Source organism: Mustela erminea, chromosome 3, assembly GCF_009829155.1.
Source record: "Mustela erminea isolate mMusErm1 chromosome 3, mMusErm1.Pri, whole genome shotgun sequence".
In the NCBI taxonomy this organism is placed as follows: domain Eukaryota; kingdom Metazoa; phylum Chordata; class Mammalia; order Carnivora; family Mustelidae; genus Mustela; species Mustela erminea.
In genome coordinates, this window is record NC_045616.1 from 116,588,099 (window position 1) to 116,610,084 (window position 21,986).

Consider the following 21,986-nt stretch of genomic DNA (forward strand, 5'->3'; position numbering starts at 1 on the left):
CAACAGTTCCATAGTTAGAAATGTGAGATAAACATTTTTTCAAAAGAAAAATATATTTTCAAAAATATATATGTTGCAAATTTTTTTTCAAAAAATTGCCCAGAAACATGAGCATGAGCAATACAAGATGTTCATCGTGCCCTTGTTTAAAATAACAAAGAAAACAAGTAACTTGGAAACTAAACATCCTATCATTTAAAATCATTCAAATATTTATAATACAAGCACACCTTCCAAAACTATGCAATTATTTTTAAAAAATTTGTATCTGCAGATATGGAAAGATCTCCAAGATATATTACTAAAGGTCAAAAGCAAGGTGAAGAGCAGAATGAATCACCTTTGTGTGAATGAAAAAAAAAAACAAAAACACAAAGAAAGGATGCATTTATGTATGTGTAACTTTTTTGTTTGGGATACACAAGAAAATGTTAGTTGTGATTACTTTTGGAACTGATATGGTGACAAATGGATCTTTTCTTTTTTTTTTTTAAATAAAACATGGATGAAGGCCATCAAAACATTGCAGTGATGGAGTGTTTTTCTTTTGTATATTTTAAAATCACTAATAACCTCATGCTTTAAAACTATATTAACCTGTAATATTAATATATAAGGATGTACATTGCAGTGCTATTAATATCTGCAAGATACTGGAAATAACCTGAGCGCCCAGCAAGTGAATTGCTAAATTATGGTACACTTCTGTGTTGGAGTTATTGCTATCATTGAAATAATATTCTGGAGAATATTCCAAAGCTTGGGTAAGTAAACACCTCTGATATATTAAAAGGAAAAACTAAAGCCTTATAAAGCAGCATGAATCCGATGCCTTAAAACTAAGTACTGGTATCTAAGTCATATATATCCCAGAGCACTCTGAAGATTAACAAAAGTAATTTTGTTGTATTTCAGATCAGAGAAAGGCTCATAATATATATATCTATTTTCATTCAAAACTCCCATAGTGGGCAATTGGTATTAGCACAACTCAACTTTCTCCCTGAATCATGTAGATGGCTAGTTCTAAGACTGGTAGTATAGCTAAGTCATCAGTATTTTCTTCCTGATGCTTCTTTTTTTTTTTTTTTCCTTCCTGATGCTTCTTAATATAACCACTAATCATTACCATTTCTACATGCCTTTTCTTTTCACTGCAAATAGACATTTCACAATGGGATGTGCCTTCGGTCTCATCTAAACATTCAAGAACAATAGTTCTTCCTTGTAGAACAAGCTGCCAATCTACTTTGTCGATGTTAGTGAATAAACCCTGGGGAATTTTTAGATGGGTGTGGGATCTGGGAATTCTTAATGGGGGGAGAGCATAGCAAGTGACTGCCTCCACCACTTCTGAAAAGTGGAAAGGTCTCCTCAACCACTTCTGCCTTCCTCTTTCTTCTACCTTTGCCCTCCTCTCCTAACTCAGGGTCATGCTGATGGAGGCAGAACAAATCATTCCAGTGTTTTCTCTATTGCCACCTCCCCTCAAGTCCTGGGACAGCAAAAAGATCCTTACCCATTCCTGTCCTGCACTCTCCACCAGTGAATCTCAGAACTGTCCAGTAGGTAGTACTCCTCATTGCGCTGTAGCATGAGTTCCTGTGGATCATTTGTTTGGTAGTCGTACAAAGCAATGACAATGGTTTCTTCAGGTTCCTGAAGTGATCGCTGGGGGAGGTAGAAAACAAAAACAAGTGATGACATAGAAAGGAGGTAAACTGCAGAACAAGGTCAACAAGTCCCTAAATTATAACTTGCTCCTGGTTCTATGCAAGGTCAACACACCAGTTCCTGCAATCCATTGGGTGGTCACTGAAACCATCTGCCTTCTCTAGTTGGCTTTCTTTTGACTTAGGATTGTAGCGCTGAATATGACACAAAGACAACCAGTACCTGGAATTCCTTGCCCCTCTAATTCTGTGTGCTGAATTTTGACCACAGTGAATTCCAAGCAGTCACATGCTTTTCATAAAAGTCTATTGGTCACATGTTGCAACCTCTCTGCTGGAAGCATCATATTCTTAATTTAAGTGATGCCATCAGTGCTAAGTTACTCAGTACATGCTTTTCTGCTTTGACTTGTGGGTCTGTCCAGATCCATAGGATCATAGACTATTGGAGCTAGAATGCCTCTGAGAGGTCATTCAATCCATCCTTTTGTTTAGAGTGGGGAAATAGAGGCCAGATGGGAAAATGGGTATAGCTAAGCTTAGCCCTGGAATTAGTCTTAATGCTCTCTCTATGATAGCACATGAAATTCCTTCTTCCTCTTAGGGGCTCTCTTGCCTAAGTCTCTACTTCCCAGTACCTTTTTAAGGATGACGTGTTAAAGACATGAAGAAGAGATGATAAAGCAAACAATTGTGGGAGTTCAGGAAGGGCACACTTGATACAGGTTGGCAGATTTTTGAGACAGGAAATATGGAAGAGATTGAGATTACTAGTGGGGATGAGATTTGGTGTTGAGAAGCCAAAATTTCTATGAGCAGATCGAAGCAGTTGGTGGTATAAAAATCCTGGAGATCTAGAAAGAAAAAACTTGTCCTACTGATGTAGTATGTCGTCCCAGCTGACCCAGATTAGGATTTGAAGTCTAGATATTGATGGAGCTCATGAGGTAGTGTATTGGAGTACTGCAGATAAGAGCCAATGGGACTGAGGCTTTCACCCCAAGAGCTAATGGAGGAAGGAATTGTATACAAGGGTCCCTGAAGATTAAGGAGGGTTATGACATCATGGTATTCATCCCATTATAGGCCCAACTAATTGATCAATACCTATGAAATGAAAGCTAAGAGCAAGGTTCTCTAACCGTGGTGGTACCTCTCTATAGGTAGCATCTTCCACAATTATGGGGATGTTTTGAATGTCACAAAGATTTAGGTGTGCTGCTAGCATTTAATGGGAAAGGGCAAAGAATGCAAAAATATCTGGAGTATCCCACATTCTGTACAACTTTTGAATGTCCTGTTAGACATTCATGTGTTGAGAAACTTGCTTATAATAATAATAATGTATAGTAATACTCTAAGTCTAGATCCTACCTCTACCCTATATAGATGGGACTATGGGGGAAACCATTTGGAAGCCAGAGTTGGCTTCCCCAGAGTTGGCTTGGTATCACCTAAATCTTTTAAGTCAGTATATTAGATGAGTGTTTTTCCCTACTTCATTGTGCTCCAGAATCATCTGGAGGTCTATGAAAATGCAGATTGCTGGGACCCTCTTCCAGAGTCATGAATACAGTAGGTTTGGGTTGGGGCCTGAGAATTTATATTGCATTTCTAAAAAGATCCCAGGTGATGCTGATACTGCTGGTCTAGGGACGACACTTTGAGAACCACACCTTGAGTTAAAGATCAGCTCTCAGGAGTTCAGCTGTCTACTAGCTTGACTATTAAATTGTTGAATGGCCTTGGGAAAAAAATCTCAAAACCTCTCTTGGGACTTGATTTCCCAAGCTTTAAAATGTGAATAAAACTATAACCCTCTGAAGTGGCTAGAATAGACAGTGAGGAAAGGAGGCTCATATACCTATATATACATATATGTACATATATGTATATACATGTATAAGTATATACATATATATGTATATACTTTTTATATAAAGATATGTATATATATATCTTTGAAATAGTAGAAGCATGGAAATACTTTGAAAAATATAAAGTATTATCAAAAGTAAGGTGTGGACTAAATACACAATTTTATTTTTTAAAAGATTTTATTTATTTATTTGATAGAGAGAGAGAGAGCATGAGTGGAGAGAGGGAGAGGAACAAACAGACACCCCACTGAGCAGGGGACCCAACTTGGGGCTTGTCCCAGGACTCAGAGTTCATAACCTGAGCTGAAGAGATGCTTAATCATCTAAGCCACCCAGGTGCCCCAGTACACCATTTTATATAAATAGCTGTCATTTGACCACCTCAAAGTGGTCAGGTGGCTGGATACGCAGTTTGATATCAGTAAGTTTTTGTTTAGTGAATAAAGTAAACTGAGGATTTAGCAGCTGAGCAATCATTTTATGTAAACAGACCCATGAGACAGTTCAGGTCCAAGAAATCCAGTGGGTTCATTTCATCTGAAATTACTACAACCTGCTGCATTTACCCAGGATTTGAGAAATCTGGGCAGATGGGGAAAGTGCAAAGGGGACATGCCAGTCAGGCAGCTGCAGTGATGGGCGCCCATTGTGCCCAGAGTTGGAGCCCTTACTTACCCTATTGTCTTCAGGAGTAGGAGGAAGAGGCTTCTTTGAAGCTGAAATGAGAAAAACAGAAAAAGAAAATGAGCATGAAACCGAATGTACCCAACCGGAGGTGAGCTGCCAGGGGGCTTTTCAGAGAAAAGGGGCCCTTAGGTAAACAACAGAAGAAAAGGGCCAGAAGAAGATGATGAGACACAGAGAAACAAAAATTGGCCTTGTAGCACCCATGTTTTATATCTTTTAGCATGTTGGTTCCCCATTTTATTTTCCAGAAGACACCAGAAACTTCTAGAAGTCAATATTCTGTACTCCCAGTTAAAGCCTAATCCAAAAGTTCCTTCAGAGACATTAGGATTATGTCCTTCCCTGTGGGCTGGGAGACCTCCACAAACACACCTACCAACACACCTACCACCTGCCATACCCCGGAGTGGGAACTGGTGATTCAGGGTAACAGTGACTCATTGGCTTCCTGAGGTAGCCGTGGGCTTGGAGAGGAGGTGGGGAGGTGAAGGGTCATGGTGTTTTTCGGGGCGAGGGCTGGAAACTACTTTTAGTTACTTTAATGCTTCTGTTCCTGAGCATGTGTTCCTGCTCCCTCCTCCAAACAACACCCTCAGCACCTCTCTCTCTGTTTATCTGTTTGTGTCTCCACAGCTCCCTCTCTTCACCTCTACTCTAGGCCTTCTTCCCTCTTCTCTTCTTTTTTCTCCCTCCTTTCATCTCTTCCTCTCTGTCTCCTGGTATTTCTCTGCTGAGGCCCTGGAAAGGTCAGGCCCGGAGTCAGTAGACCAAAGTTGAATGTCTGGGAGTCAGTGTGGACATAAGCTTCTGCTCAGTTCAAACCATGATATAATAATGAGAGATAGTATGGGAATAGGCTCCATGAGGAGGTGGTGAGCTCCTCATCTCTGCATGAGGTTGACCAACCCATGAGGTTGATCCCTGCCTGACTGGGACAGCACTTCTCAGGAATGAGGTAAAAGGAGACCCACACAGTGACATGGGAACCCAGCCCATGTACTAACTCTTTAAGAAAGGGAAGAGTGGGGTGTTGACTTGGGTTTGTGATTGCAGAGAAGCAGCAAACAAACATAACTGGAAGCACGGTTCCTATTTGGCACACAACTCAGAGCACCAGGAGACTGGGGTTCTCACCCCAGCTCTGCTGGGAATGAGATGTGTGGCCTTGGGCCCCTCCCAACCCTGAATATTCTGCGATGCATAGCTCTTCCTCCAGCCTTACTCTTCCCTCCTTTCTTCTTCCACTGGGTGATACTAGATTGTATGACATCAGAGCCAGTTCTGCTTGCAGAAATGAGTGTTGCTGTTGGTTGGGGAGAGCAGGTCCATTTTTACCCAGCCATCTCTGCTGCTTTCCAGACATACACACACACACTGCTATATCTCAGCTTCAGATTCTTCTGTCCACAAATAAGAAAGACTAGCACGCACAAATACCATTTGTTGAGAGCTCAGTAAGTGCCAGCGGTTGTGCTAAAAGCTTTCCACAAGCTCATTTTTGCAAACATGAATGTAGGACCTCTCAGAGAGTGACTGTAGTTAAGCCCTGGGTTTATGGGGTGAGGAGTTCAGCATGAGCAGCCGTCTCCAAGTGTCATGACAGTGAGTCATTCAGACGGTCATCACCCTCAGTCGTGTGTCTAGCACTCAGCACAGGGAAGTACTATGTGCCCCGAAGGGATCAGCTGCAACATGCACAGTGAAAACTGCAAAATGGAAACACAGATTCAAGGGATTCCAGAACTGGAAAGGGGCTTGGGAGATTGTTTCATCGTAGGACACCTAAAAGTTCCCCTAACACTGGAGAGATCAGGGCCCTAAGTCCAAGGGCCCACAGGCAAAGGTGTTGGCAAGAATTTGGAGACTAGACCTCTGGCTTTGAAAAGGGCTTTCTCACATTGGGGTAATCCCATGCTGTCTTGTTTTATATGGGTGGATTTCACCCATATAAAACATTCTGTTTCTTTTTTATGAAACACTAGCCTTTGTTGAATATGGTCCATGGGTAATGTAGAAGATCATTCGTTTCTAAAACCAGGTATATATTGTTCTTCTGGGCCAGGGGACTGGTAACCTTAAACTTTCTCTCCCAAGGTTGAGGTTCAGAATTGGTGGGTTGTTAACGTGGTACTAAAATGGGCTGTGACTCAGGAAGCCACGGAAAACCCAGCCATGTGTTAGATTTTGCACATCCGTCGTGGGTTGTCAATGTGAGGTATTTGGTTTTCGTGCAAAAGAGAAACTGACAGATGAGAAAAGGTGGCTAGGGTAAGAGAGGTTGAGAGGAGAGGGTAATGGAAGCAAAACAATTCACACTATCCATCATTCCTATTCAACAGTGGCTTTGCAGAGCACTTCCTCACTGTGTGACCTTGAACATACCCAACTGCTCTAGGTCTTCAGCTTCTGTGACCTCACACCATCTCCTCCAGATGACTGTGGGGAATGGGAGCATACCATGTGTCAAAGTGCATGCAAGTGAAGTTGCACTTCATTGAAGGTTCTGGTCCCAGAGCCATCACAGAAGGGTAGATCGGGTAGCACCCCACTCCCACATTCCAGGGCTTTTGACCTCCACAGACCAGAAACAATGTCTTTTGTTTTCATTTTGCATTTGTGCTGTGGTCTCCTTTTCTCCGAGATTATAGAGATCAACAGTGAGTTTGAAGGGGAGGCAGAGAGAAGCCACAGCGTACAATTAGTAGTTCTTGGTTTTGCTTTCTTTCCCTCCAAGACTATAAAGTTGAGCTGGTGGAATTAAACACATGTGTGATGTGACACCACTGTAATAAATAAATGATGTTATGAGCCTCTAAGTCTGTCTCTACAACTTAAGATTTAAGTCGACCATGCCGATCACATTTTCTAACTTGAGGGTTATGGTCATGTTTTCCAAAGTTTACCATGCTCACAAATCTCCAGGAAATTTGTTAAAATACAAATTTTGATCTAGCAGCAGACCTGGAATGGGGCCAGAGAATTTACATTTCTAACTGGCTCACAGGTGATGTTGACACGGCAGATCCAAGGATGACACTTTAGTAGCAAGGAACCACAAAGACATAAGGTTTGAGATGAGAAACATCAACAGACTAGTGGTAGAGGCAGATAATTTCCCTCTGAAAGTTCTGAAAATGCAAAATTTTGTATTCAACCCCTGACACCCCTGATGATGGGAAGCTGAGAGCTTTTACCTCCTAAGACTAGAGAGGTCAGTCATTTTGCAAAGAAGAAAAGGGAATTCCTAGTCTCTTACCATTCTTGGTTGGGTCGTACTGGGCACAGCCCACTGCGAGCTTCTCCTGCTGAGCACAGCACCTCCACCTCCCATCCATCCAGAAATTCGGATGATACATGGGCACCAAACTGTTATTATTCCTTGTTTCTGAAAGATATTGGCACCAGTAGAAGAGTTATTTATAGGTCTGTCTATCAAGGGCTACCAACGAGACTACCCGAGATTGGACCTGCTATAAGTTGGAGTGAACAGTACATATTGGATTTAGGCATTATTGGGTCTGGGTCTTGTCTGGCCTTGTGTTAATTGTATGTCCCAGGTTGGACAATACCCTCATTCAGCTCAGTGTCCCCTCTATGCAATGAGAGTGTTAGACTGGACCAGTGGGCCCAACAAAGGTGTCCAAGGGCCACTGGGAAGTCTGAGTGGGAGGGATTCCCACCCCTTCATCTCTCCCACCTTCAACCACAGGAGTTTTGGTTTATCCATTCTATATTTGCAGCTTTAAAGTGAGATTTTGGTAGGGGGAAAAAAAAAGAGGTACTCCTGCTGAAGAAAAGTATGAGAAATGGAGATGTAGACAGGCCATCTCAAATGTTCTTTCCAGCTCTAACCTCCTGTGAGTAAAGCCCTACACAGTGGGAGAACAGCCAATGGACATAGTTAGGGCCCTTCTGATAACTTTCCATTTTAATGTTTCTACTGAGCCCTATGACTTGAAAGCATTTTCCGCTTACCCAGTCCTGCCCTTTCATACCCCATTTGAGACAATGACCTTGGAAAAGGATAACTGTATTTTTAGTCTCATTTTTCGGATAGAGGTATCATGGCTTCCAAGATTCCAATGGCTTGCTTACCTTTTGTCCTTATCGGTACTTAGAGACAGACAAATACCTGAACCCAGTTCCCCTGTAAACCCAGGGCTCCAGGCGAAAAAACAGTGCTACTGACTGAGTGCTTTCTTTGGGTATTGATCTAAGTGTTTGACACGTCTTAACACATTTAATTCTCACAATAACCGTGTGACCAATTGTTACTAGTCAGAATTTATAGCTGAGAAAATGGAGACGCTGGAAGGTCGAGGAATTTGCCCCAGGTCACATACTAATAACTGACAGACTGGGGATTTTTACCTTAGTGGTCTGGCCGCACCTCTCAAGTATACCCAAGCTCTGTGCGGGTTCTAATGATGCCATGAGGAAGGCGAACCTGAAGAAATACCCTTTGTGCTGATCTGAAAACTTTGAAAGCCAGCTAACATTTATTGGGTGTTGACTCTGGGCCAGGATAGTTCCAGAGGCTTTACCCGTAGCAGTTCCGGGGGCAGGAACTATTATTATCACTCCCTCCTTCTTTCCTTTTTTATAGATGGGGAGACTGAAGACAGAGCTGATGAGGACATTGCCCACCCACACGTGGCTAGTAAGTAGCAGAGTTGGGATTCAAATTCAGGTCATCTAACTCAAGGCTCCGTCCTCTTATTCTTCATACTAGACCAGGAGTCGGCAAACTCTGCAACGGCCAGGTAGTAAATATTTTAGGTTTTGTTCACCAGCAGGCAAAATCGATATGAGATAGAGGTATGCCTCTATTCCTTTAAAATGGGGCCATTTAAAAATACGAAAACCATCCTTAGCTCAGAGCCTTACAAAAACAGGTGGTAGGCTGGATCTGACTGACCCTACACTGTACTGATCGTTGCCTCTTGGGCCCAGTGTGAAAAGTTGGAACACAACACCAACACCAAAAGCGAGAAATATTTGACCATCCACTGCCCTTTGTCTAACTGCGGAACCCAAGCCTGCTAGAGCATCAAGGGATCTTGGAGCCATTGGTGTAGGAGAGTAATTACCTTCTTTAAGGGCTAGAACCCAGCGCTGCCGGCTCTCACGGTCTGGAGCAAACACATACAGAAGGTAGTTGTCATGCACAACCTGAGGATATAGGCAGAGTCCAAGGTGAGTGGTGCACCCAGAGATGAATGATTGACAGTAGGCCCACCTAGCATACGGAGCCAAGATTGGGCCTCAGGTGTCTGTCACTTAAAGGCAAACTACCAGGTGATTAGGAGACTGGTGTCCTTTTTATCCAGATATTTGAATGCTGTGCAGACACAGGGTGAATTTCCACATCTCAGACTACTTGTCTGAGATGTCATGTTACTAGTAAGCCATTGCTAAATTAAAACAGCAGGACAAAATGTCTCCATGTGACAGAACATTTATTTCTCATATTAACTTTTAAGTGCTTAAAAAACTTTCTGGCATATGAAAGAGTAAAAAAGTAGATGAAAAATGCATAATCGAGATTTTAAAAATTTCTTATTTTGGAATAATGTAAGACACCCCAGTGGTTCCATAAATAGTACAGAGTTCCTGTGTTCTTTTCATCTACCTCTCCTAAATGATAACATCTTATTACATAACCATAGTACAGTTTCAAAACGAGGAAACGTTGGTCTAACACTACTGACTAAAGAACAGATCTTCTTTGAATTTTACCAGTTTTTTTAAATGTACTTTTTATTTTTTCTTTAAGTAGGCTTCATGCCCAGTGTTGAACCCAGTGCAGGGCTTGAACTTATAACCTGAGCTGAGATCAAGAGTGGAACACTTAACCAACTGAGCCATCCAGGTTCCCCTTTAATGTACTCATTTTTAAAAAGATTTTATTTATTTATTTGATAGAGACAGAGAGAATTAGAGAGCAAGAATGAGTGGGGGGGTGCAGAGGGAGAGGGACAAGCAGACTCCTCATTGAGCAAGGGGAGCCCAATGTGGGGCTTCATCCTAGGACCCTGGGATCATGACCTGAGCTGAAGGCAGACATTTAACTGACTGAGTCACCCAGGGGCCCCTCTCACATTCATTATTAATTAGGATTTTTTAAAAAAGAATTGTTATTTATTTATTGTCAGAGAGAGCGCACAAGCAGGCAGAGTCGCAGGCAGAGGCAGAGAGAGAAAGCAGTCTCCCTGCTGGACAAGGAGCCTGATGTGGGACTCGATCCCAGGACCCTGGGATCATGACCTGAGCTGAAGGCAGTGGCTTAACCGACTGAGCTACCCAGGCGTCCCATTAATTAGGATTTTAATGATAGGAAAATATATGCTATTCATTTTACTTTTACTACTAAAAATTTCAACTCATGGAGGTCAACTTTCTGGTAGAAAAGAATCCTTTTCTATGTCACATTAAAATTGGAATATTTACCTCTCAAATTGGCAAAGAGGAACAGTATTCTAGAATGTGCAAGGAGATATCTGCTACTTTGGAGTCATAGATGCAGAGAGTGATGACATGTTTTAGATGATATCATAACCTAAAGACTAATGATAACCTCCACCAGCTCTGTCCAGTAGGACTTTCTGTAATGGTGGAAATGTTTTATAATCTGTTCTGTCCAACACATAACTACTGAACATGTGAAATGTTTATTCACACAGTATGGCTTAGTGTGACTCAGGAATTTTTAATATTGTTTAATTTAAATATTAAACATCCACATGTGGCTAGTGGCTACTGTATTGCACAACACAAATCTAGATAGTTCTGACATTATAAAATTCGAGACTTTTTGTCCCAGAACCTCCAAACAATTTATAATCAACAGTTGCCTCAAAACATGAGTAAATTGTACTTAAAGAATATTAGGTTTGGGCCATTGATAGTTTATATTCCCTTGCCTAGGAGCAGAGAATTCGGATTTTTGTTGAGGTAGGGAAGATATGAGAGAAGAAGAAAAGAGGAACGAAAACGTTTTCAAGGTTTTATGCTTTGTTGAATAGAATGAATAAATGAAAGAAAGAAAGAAAGAACACAGCAGCTTTCTTTTGGACTTAGTAGAAGATCTAAGTATAGGTCAGAGTCATTGGTGTCCCACCTTCTATTACAATGACAGGATTTCAACCACTGTCCAAGGAATGGGGGACTAGTTCCCGCAGGTGTAGTGGACTTACCTGAAATGGATATTTATAGTGGCATGGGATACTAATGTCACTTTTCACAATCTCGACACATTTGATTCGGGAGAGTTCAATGGAGCCCTTCAATGTGCGCTTTTTCTGTGGAGGGAAAAAAGCATATTCTATTTAAGAATAGAGCAGACAGTATTTCTGTCCAGGCTGCTTATAGAAATCCACTACTAGGTAGGATCCATTAGTTTTGTAAACTAACCCCCTTGTGTATCCAGAAGCTACTTCTTGTCCTTCTGTACCTCAGAGAGACACTCTGAGCAGTTTCCTGGAAGAACATACCCTGTGAATTGTCTCTTGATGGGATGATTGATTTTTACATCATTTACTCATGGCATCTTGTATCTCAGTGACCTTTTGACAAACAGCAGCATTGTAGTTGGGGTGCGGAGAACAGTATGGAAACCAACTCATGTGCCCGTTCTCTCTGTTTTGTGCCAATCCATTGTGTGACCTGGATGGTGGTACATACCTTTACTGGCACCTTTCTTTTCGAAATCTGGTTCCTCTAGGTCCCTTATATTTATCAACAATCCCACAATGACACCCTTGTAGGACGTTGCTAATTCTGCTCTGTAACTATCTCTTCTTCACACTCCCATCAACCTACAGGCTTCATGTCTCATTTCCTTGGAGATCTGTTAGATTTATTTCCTTGGTAATTATTTTACATTATGGTCATTGACAGTTATGATTTATAATGATTTTACATGTTACTCAATTCTAAGGGTACTTGTTAGGCGAATGTGATAACCACTACACTACGGAAACCTTCTAAGGGTACTTGTAATTGGAGAGTGGATCCTAGGGGATGTCACCTAATGGGATAGATTCTACTATTAACTATCAGTCTCCGAGGCTAGTTAGTGAAAAGATTTTGTGGAACAGAAGCCTTTCGGAAGTCCCTACAATTAGGCTTCCACTGAGAATAGAATTGAGTTCAGCTGTGGAACCAGATGCAAAATACTGTATTGCACCTTATCTTTTAGAAGGAGGAGCAAATGGTGGTGAATTGGACAAAAGGTTGAAAAGGGCAAGGTTCAAAGTTGGGTTCTGTTTCCTTATTGATTTTCTGTCTGTCTGATCTGTCCACTGATACAAGTGAGGTGTTCAAGTCATCTACTATTATTATTTACTATCAATCTCTCCCTTTATGTCTGTTAATTTCTGCTTTATGTATTTAGGTCCTCCAATGTTGGTTGCATAGATATTTACAATTGTTATAACCTCTTGTTGTATTGGTCCCTTTATCATTATGTAGTGTCCTTCTTTGTCTTTTGTGACCATTTTTGTTTTAAAGTCTCATTTTGACAGATGTAAGTATTGCTACTCTGGATTTGTGTGTGTGTGTACATTTGCATAGAATATCTTTTTTTATCCCTTCACTTTCAACCTGTACCTTTGCGTCTGCAGTGAGTCTCTTGCAGACAGCATGTAGATGAGTCTTGTGTGCATGTGTGTTTTTTTTTCATCCATTCTGTCCCCCTATGTCTTTTGATTGGAGCATTTAGACTATTTACGTTTAAGCAATTACTGATAGGTGTGTATTTATTGATTGCCATCTTGTTACTTGTTTTCTAGTTGTTTTTGTAGTTCTCCTCTGCAAAGTTGGCTCAACCTCTAACTAACCTCTGTGACCTTGGGCAAGTCATCTCACCTCCCTGAACTTTAATTTTTATATCCGCTAAGTGAGGATATACTTAATGCCTACCTTTGAAAGGTTATTTAGAGAATAAAATGAGCATATGTAAACAAATTAATGGGCTTATAACAGGTGCTCTCAATAAAGAGTACCATCCCAATTAAAAAGGTTAATGCAGTTAATGCAGTCCTAACTATGGTAAGAGAGCCATGACATCATAAAATTCTTCAGAAGTGAGCTCAGTCTGTACTTTCTATTTTTTTGAAATCCAACCTGGCTGTTGGCCTTTGTTGAGGCCAGAACTGAGATGAAAACAATTCAAGATGTGAAACGTATCCCTATCAAATACAGCGATGCTTTGTAGTGTTTCTTTTAAAATTTTCTTTCTAAAAACTGTTTTATTCATTTTTGAAAGTACAGAATTTATCCATGTTCATTGTAACAAATAAAATAATATGGAAGTATGTTAAGAAGATATTTATAGTGTCATATCATTCTACCCTCCTCCACAACCATGAGGTAGCCAAGGTTAACCATTTGGAATGCATTTGTCTTTGCCACACACATTTATAGGCCACACACACACACACACACACACACACACACACAAACAAGCATCTGCTCCACACTCCACTACAGCTTGCTTTTGTAATCTGAGGATGTATTAAAAGGTCAGTTTTCCCTTAAAAACCTCTGAAAACATGTATCCTTTGAGCTCAAAATATCTTCTCATTTAGAGTCTTCCACAGCTAGAAATACATGCCTGGTTTCTGCCCATAATCATAGTTCTTTAAGATGGTTAATCTGGTTTTTGAAAACAGAAGAGCACAAGGGAGCCGCCTTTTCAACAACCTTTCCCCACTGTGGGTAAACATGGAGTCTGAGCTTTGAGGTTATCCTGTTTTTTTTTTTTTTATTTACCTCTGTTGCATTATTTCCTTAGTAGTATACCTAGTAGCATGCAACAAAAGGCTCATGACAGTAATAGGACAACTGTGTTTGTAAGACATGTTTATGCTTGGAACCCACTAAGTCCTACTCTCCCTGAGAATGAGACTAGGACTTCTATCACCATATCCCTAAGGCATAGTGACAGGCTGACAGCAGGTGCTCAGTCAGAATGAGATGAACGAAGGGCACCATGTTGAAATACAGTTTAAAGAATCTCACTCAGATTTAAGGTTAATGCATTTAGCTCTTCAGAAACTATTTACTGGGGACCAGCTATAAGCTAAGTGCTGTTCTAAGAGCAGAAAATAGAGAGATGAACATGGTAGATCTTTTCATGGAGATGATAGTCTTGTTGAGAAGGCAGACAATAGAAACAAGTGCCATAAAGAGAATAGAAGAGGTTGATGTGACCACCCTAAGGACAGCACAGGCCTGTCTAGGGAAAGGGTCTTTGAGAAAAGATCAAGGAGTTGAAAAAGGTGCCAGACATGAAGTCTGGGAGTGTGGGGGTGGGTAAACATCTTGCATAGAGTTCACAGCAAGAGCAAAGCCTTAGGGTAGTAAAGTTCTGAATACATATTGGTTGTTAATAGCCTAGGAGCATCATAATCAGGATATAAAATGGAGGTAAGTATTAACCAGAGTTGTGGATAAAGATTCTGTGTGATATTCTAAAGCTGTGCTGTCCAAGAATAGCAGAATGGGAATCATATATGTTACTTAAAGATTTCTTGTAGCCACACCAGAAGGAATGAAAAAGAAACAATAAAATTAATTTTAAGAATGTATTTGTTGGGCGCCTGGGTGGCTCAGTGGGTTGGGCCGCTGCCTTCAGCTCAGGTCATGATATCGGGGTCCTGGGATCGAGGCCCGCGTCGGGGTCTCTGCTCAGCTGGGATCCTGCTTCCCTCTCTCTCTCTCTGCCTGCCTCTCTGTCTACTTGTGATTTCTCTCTGTAAAATAAATAAATAAAATCTTTAAAAAAAAAAAAGAATGTATTTGTTTACCCTATTATATCTAAAGTACTATTTCAATGTGTAATCAACATAAAAAATTAATGAGATACATGATTTGTTCGTACTAAGTCCTTGAAATCGTGTATTGTAGAACATATCTCAATTTGAACCTGCCATATTTCAAGCACTCAGAGATCACACATAGCTGTGGCCCCATTATTGGATGGTGCAGCTTCAAGATATCCAAGGAGGGCTTCTCCTCTAACCTCAGATTATCTCTGTTAATCTCTTAATAGTCATTGATTTCAAACATGGATTTTAAGAGACACTGTGTTAACAGCCTGTCGGGTGAGCTGGCTATGAGGTTTGTGTTTCTGTTGGAATGGATTCCATGTTCCACCATCAAAACCCACTTTTTTTCTTAAATGAGTTCCCTAAAGTGGGTTGTCTTTGAATTTCATAAGATCTAATACGTAGTCAACAAGAGACCAGCTGCGCATCTCCCCCCGAGCTGGGGACTGGGGAGTAGCCGGTCAGTGAGCTATACACAGTTCCATGTCTGAGAAATGGTGATTGCCTGTAATCATCCCAAACAACTGGGCTATTTTTGAAAAATGCCAGGGTAAACCTTCCAAGGAAACCACACAAGAGCCATCAAGAAAAGAGAGACACCAGTAAAACCTGCTCTCATTCTTACTTGTCATTCCATCTGCATCACTTGGGTACAAGTCACAAAACCTCACTTGGTTTTTGTCTCTTCTCTCAGCCATGTTTAAAGCTACACTGTCTTCATATTCCATAGCTTTCCCGTGGTAACCTGGCATGTGTCAAACACAACCCAAAAAGATGTTGGTGTCCACGCTTGTGCACACAGCTTAAGTATCCCTTCTTTTTTATGTTAATATATTATATAAAATAGAATTTTGGACTGTTAGTTTCAAAGAGAAAGGCAGGGAACAAAACCAAGATAAAGGATGATTCGTATTTTTTAGCATGTCTTATACTTCAGGCACTCTGCAGTGCCCATTTGATGTATGATCCTGCAAAGTATTATTGTCCCATCTTGCAAGTGAGGACCTTGAAGTTCAGAGAGACCAAGTCTCTTAATAAGTGGAATGGCAGGGTACAAGCTCAAGTCTATGACTCTAGAGGCTGAGTGCTTAACAACTATGTTTCATGGCTCTTGCATTTGCCCCAACTTTCCACAGGAGATTTTCTTTCTCCAGACTCCACACTGAACAATCAGTTGCATACTCTATACCATAAGCTATGGTCTGGCAGACATGTGTCTGTGCTCTATTTGGTCATGCAATGCTTATGCTGGATTTGAAAGGGCGAGCAAGTTCTCTGCTTCCTCAGAATGATATTAACATTGGCTCCTTGGCTCTTTGGCTAGTCCAACAGATGTGCCAGTGAGAAGTTAGGTATCTGATACCTATGAAAGAGGGTATCTCCACCCCTCTGAAAAACAGCCAAATTTCAGCTCTCTGCTTTGGAAAGGCAGAGTGGGAGAGGATTGGGGCTTTCAGGTCAGGTGGACCTGCATTTGCCCAACCAGTTGTGCAATCTGAGGCAAGTGTCTCAATTTCTCAGTTGCCTTGCTTTTTTATTTAAGTGAGAATGATCATAGTTCTTGAATCATTGAGCTAATTTAGAGGACTTTAAAAAATCACATAAACCTACTCACAAAATAAAGTCATTCAAACGATAAACCAATCACTCGAGCATTACTTCCTTTCCTTCTCCAAATGCTGTACATAAAATAAGACCTTGTTCTCTTGCCTTTATGTGTCCACATTTTGGGGGGTGATTTTCTTGTGGGCAAATATGTAACCAGGAACCACCATTTGGGAGGCACAATGTTAATTTTTAACTGGCGATACTGGTGATTTTGACATTTCAGAGTCATTTGTTTAATTTGCAAATTATTTGTAAAATCAGACCAAAACCCCAGAAGGGGCCTATTTCTTGGTCTTCCCAACTGTCTTACATTTGCTCTCAGAGGGCTTTTGCTTTCTGCTTTTCCTCCCACTTGCCTGTCAAAACCTTCCCCAAATAGTCATTCACCAAGGGTTTAACTTACTGATAGAGTAAAGCTTGGCTTGTTTCAGAGCAGTTTGGATTAGGACAGATATTAGAGACTGTAGTCAAGAAGGAGCTTCGATAATGGAATTTCAGGCATTAGCTGAGAGAGTATTTTTCAAAGCTGAGTGATACATCTCAGATTTTCCCAGATCACACCATAAAAGCAGCCACAAACTGCCTTTATCAGAGTTTCTTTGTGACTGGAAAATCTTTCTGCTGATACTTTTAACCAAGAGCATTTCAAATATTTTGCTCAATGCCTCTTCTGGCCTTTAGTACATTGTACAAATCTGAAATCACACAATGACACAATTGAAATTAAAACAGATATCTTGCGAAATGAAACTTAAGTGACTGATTTGGGGGGTCATCCCCCCAATACACAAAGCAGAATGCCAGTTCTAAGGTGGGTCTTAGGGCTCTTCCTGGATTTTAGTTTCATCCTCTCTGCAAAGCATGCTCAATGTAGCCCACAAATTCGCTCCCAGTCTCCCAACTCAACAGAAGACTTTGATGACTGAGGGGACCTCATGGTGCCGGGGCATGGGGGAAGCAGAGATTCAGAACTCGCAAAAGACATGATTTGAATCTCTGTGGTGACAAGTAGCACAGGGCTAGTCATCTCAGTTCTTTGGGTTTAGTTCTCTTCACTCTTCCTCATTCTTTTAGTTTGTGAAGAGTAATAAGATTGCTGACAGCTGCCGTGCAGAGTCACTGTGACCTGAGCTACGGAAAGGCACCCAGTAGGTTGCCTGATAATCAATAAAGATGCAATCACTACATCAGAAATTAATGGGGTGCTGTATGGTGACTAACATAAAATAATAATAATAATAAGAAAGATGTGATCATTATTATCTCAATGGAAAATGTAGCGTCTTCTAAAACACTGGGGCGATGTGAGATTAGCTATTGCTGGCTCCTCTCTTCCCCCAATCCATCTTCACCGGGCCCTTTGTCCACAAAACTTTGCTGTTTTGGGAGAATCTGGAGCTAAGGGGACAGATTTTGAGGCTCCTTGGCTGACTTAAAGTCAGGAAACTATGATCCATCCCGCACCTGCCTTCTTTTCTTTCCTCTTTTCTTTTAGTCATAGCTAAACCAGAATCAACTGGCTTTCCTCACCTTAGCTTTTCACAGTGTGGTTTTTGATGAGGCTGGTGGTGTTGTGGGGAAAACACTCCCTTAAAGTCAGCCATCTTGTCAGTAGTAACACCCTAACTACCCAAGAGGAAAAAGTGAGGATTTTACTCAAAAAAAGAAGAGAAAGAAAGAAAAGAAGAAAAAGAAAAGATAATGGACTATATTCTCATATAGTTTTCAGTGGGAAGTTGGGGATCATTTTTTTCACCAGGATTTATTCATTTATTTATTTACTTGGCACATACACACACACACACACAAAGAAAGAGAGTGAGAGAGGGAATACAAGCAGAGAGAGTGGGAGAGAGAGAAGCAGGCTTCCCACCAAGCAGGGAGCCCAATGCGGGCTTGATCCCAGGACACTGGAATCATGACCCGAACTGCAGGCAGATGCTTAATGACTGAGCCACCCAGGCACTCCATGGGATCCTTTCTTAAAATTATGAATGTATTTCTCACAAGACGCTATTAAGTGCAGACACTTGTGGGAATGGTTCTTGCATTTGGGAGGAGGAAGTAGAGAGCTTTGCTCTTAATCTTATATCCTTCTATACTGTTTCACTATTTTATCGTGAACATATATATTTTTTATTGTATTTAAAAACAGTTAAAAGAAAGAAAGAAAGAAAGGGGAAGGAACAAAAGATTTCCCTTATCAGATTTATCCGATAGAAACATTTGTTTAAAATATATAAAGATGTAGGGGAAAGGGTTTCATAACAGCATTATTTATTTCACTAAAAATCTATAGAAATGTAAATATTCACCAATAGGCAAACGGTTAAATTACTTATGGCTCAACTGTTCTATGACTACTTTGTAGCCAAAAGAGAAATTAATTTATATAGAGGAACAAAAATGTATACATTAACTGAAAAAAGTTTAGAGCCATAGATGGAGCATCACCTCATTGGGGGAAAAGAAATAAAATATATAATAGTATGTACAAAACTCAAAGAAATAATGCAAAGGAACACTGCTAACTCTGGCTCTCTCTTGTGGGTGGCATTATGGTAGACCTGCCTGTGTACATTATATATTTCTGCAATATTTGAAGCTTTTGCAGTGCTCATGTAAATGTACTCAACAGAAAAATGAAAATAATATTCTAAAGCAGTCATAGATTTAAAAACAAAACACTGTACAACAACCTTAGCAGATGACTATGGGAGAGGGGTGAGGGGTACACGTCAAATGCTGGGTGTGCAAAATGATCTAGCTTTTTGCCCTTGTGGCTTCCTGACCCCATTAGTCCTAAGTGGCAGTGAGGAAGCACCTGTCACCTGCTCTTCTATATCCATGGAGATTCAAGTTCATGGCGGGTGGGTCCTCTTGCCGTCTTCTTGAATGATAGCCATTTTCTCCATAGATTCTAAAAAGGCAACTCTGTACTTTTATGTGGTTATATTTATCTTAGAGGTGAAGCAATAATTCAGGATAATTTCCTGGCCTCATTCATGTTAGTTAAAGGTATTAGTGATCATTGCCTTAAAAAAAAAAGAAAGAAAGAAAGAAAGAAAAAAAAAGCCTGTTTGCTTAGGTTTGATTTCAAAAGGGAGCAGAGAGAAAAGAAGATATGTAGAAACCTAGTACAAGAAGCGAGTGCTACGTGCCGGGGGAAGCTGATCCTCCAGTCGTCCTGCACATTTTGTCTCTGCTCTGTGATTGCTCTTTCAAAACCTTCCTTCTTTCCAGAATAGGCTATGTGGATTTTTAAGGAGTTTGAAAGAGTATATTTTTCATATATCTTTCAAACACTGGAGAGTTAGTAGTCAAAGCATATCAATTAATAACTTCACTGCATTTCAGAAAATAACCCTAGCATAGAGGTGATGCTCCATCAATATTTGTTAATTGGTTGATTGAAGGAACAGCAGGTAAGGCTAAGTGTGTAGCAGGAAGTGATGAATATGAACCATATGATAAAGTTTTAATAGAAATGATTTGAGGGGCACCTGGGTGGCTCAGTGAGTTAAAGCCTCTGTCTTTCTGCTCTGGTCAAGATCCTGGGGTCGTGGAATCAAGCCCCGCATCGGGCTCTCTGCTCAGCGGGGAGCCTGCTTCCCTTCCTCTCTCTCTGCCTCTCTGCCTACTTGTGATCTCTGTCAAATAAATAAATAAAATCTTAAAAAAAAAAAAAAAGAAATGATTTGAAAAGATTTCCAGAATGACTGGCAGGTGGATACCAATACCTCAACAATGAAAATGTAGTTTGAAACTAGTCTGCACAAAAGATTGAGCCAAGAAAGAGTTCTACAAATTACTAAGGAAAATACTAAGATTATAGAAAAACAGGCAAAAGGAATAGAAATTGCTCTAAAATAGATGAAAAAAAATGCTCAAACTTACTACAAAAGCAGAAATGCAAATAAATTATAATGAGATATTGTTTTTTAAACCTGTCAGACTTGCAAAGATCAAAACATATGGTAATGGTGAGGTTTTAACAAAGCATGCATCTCACATGTGGACCTGGGGAATGTTCACTGGCACAACTTCCTGGAGAATAATTTGGTCATGTTCAATAAAACAACAGATGCAAATATCCTTTTACAACAATTCACTTCAAGAAAACGTTTTCTATAGACCAAGGCTCCTCGATGGCCCTATTAACATTCAGCTGGATAATTCTTTGTTGTGAGTTTGTCCTGTGCCTTGTAGGACGCTTACTAGCACCTTGGGCTCTGCCCAGAAACGTCAGTAGCACTCCCCTTCCCAGTCAAGACAACTAAAAAAGTTTTCCAGACATTGCCAATGATGGGCAAAATCACCCATTACAGACATATTGATATAGAAAGTGACATACAGATAAAGTTATTAGTTCCTTGTCATTCGCATTGACCAAAAAATTGGAAAACAGACTATGTCCATCATTAAGATAACTTTTTAACCATCCAACGAAATATTATGCCACCACAAAAAAGAATGAAGAAGCTCTTTGTATATAGGTATGGCTTGATCTTTAAGAGGTATTGCTAACAAACCAAAAGAAAGGCTAAGAAGTGTGTGTAGAGTATGCCATCATTGTATAAAAAGGAGGAAAAGGAGAATATTTATCTGTATTTACATATAGGTGCATAAAGCATCATTGAAAGAATTGATAAGAAATTGATTATACTGGTTGCTTTTAGGCCATGAAGTGCTACAGCTTAGGACAAGGGTGGGAGTGGGCCCTTGCCTAACATTTTGTAACTGGTTTTAAAACATTTATGTGAGCCTGGTGGTGGCTATTGCATGGAGCATTGGGTGTGGTACATAAACAATGAATTCTGGAGCACTAAAAAGAAATAAAAAACAAAACAAAACAAAATTTATGTGAATGTATGATCTATTCAAGAATTTCTTAAAAAAATTAGTCTGTATTTTGCAGAAGACGGTCTAATAAAAGGGCTATTCATACAGAGACCTGAAATCCAATAGGCATAGAGGCAAGGGGGCAAGAGTTCATCCCACTGACAGTTCTGTTTTGTGAACTAATTTCAATTTGCAACACAGAGGAAAGCAACGTGAATAGCAGTGACCTAATCTCGCTGAGATTTATAATGGACTTCTCTCAAGAATTCTACCAGCTTTCTCTTGAATTCAGAGAAATTTGGGGGTCAGACATTTGTGGCAGCAGGCTCCCTTGCCCCCAACTCACGGCTTTCTAGGTAAAGCCGGGGGGGGTGGGTACTGAGAAGATCTTTTCCATGCTCAGCTTTCCAAGTGCCCTGGCCTCTAGGGATGCACATCTGTGTCTTTCCATGTCCAGGGGGATG

The 21,986-nt window shown here is 40.5% G+C and overlaps 1 protein-coding gene across 1 annotated transcript in view; it reads right to left on the bottom strand.

Moving 5' to 3' along the window:
* The window catches only part of ITK (IL2 inducible T cell kinase), a 68,533-nt gene that overhangs the window by 35,112 nt on the left and 11,435 nt on the right, over positions 1–21,986 (bottom strand). Inside the window, exons 2-6 of the mRNA XM_032337189.1 lie at positions 11,437–11,541; positions 9,331–9,412; positions 7,497–7,625; positions 4,229–4,269; positions 1,520–1,671 (exon numbers count right to left, since the gene is read on the bottom strand). Coding sequence (XP_032193080.1) covers positions 1,520–1,671; positions 4,229–4,269; positions 7,497–7,625; positions 9,331–9,412; positions 11,437–11,541 — 509 coding nt within the window. The remainder of the gene's footprint in view (positions 1–1,519; positions 1,672–4,228; positions 4,270–7,496; positions 7,626–9,330; positions 9,413–11,436; positions 11,542–21,986) is intronic.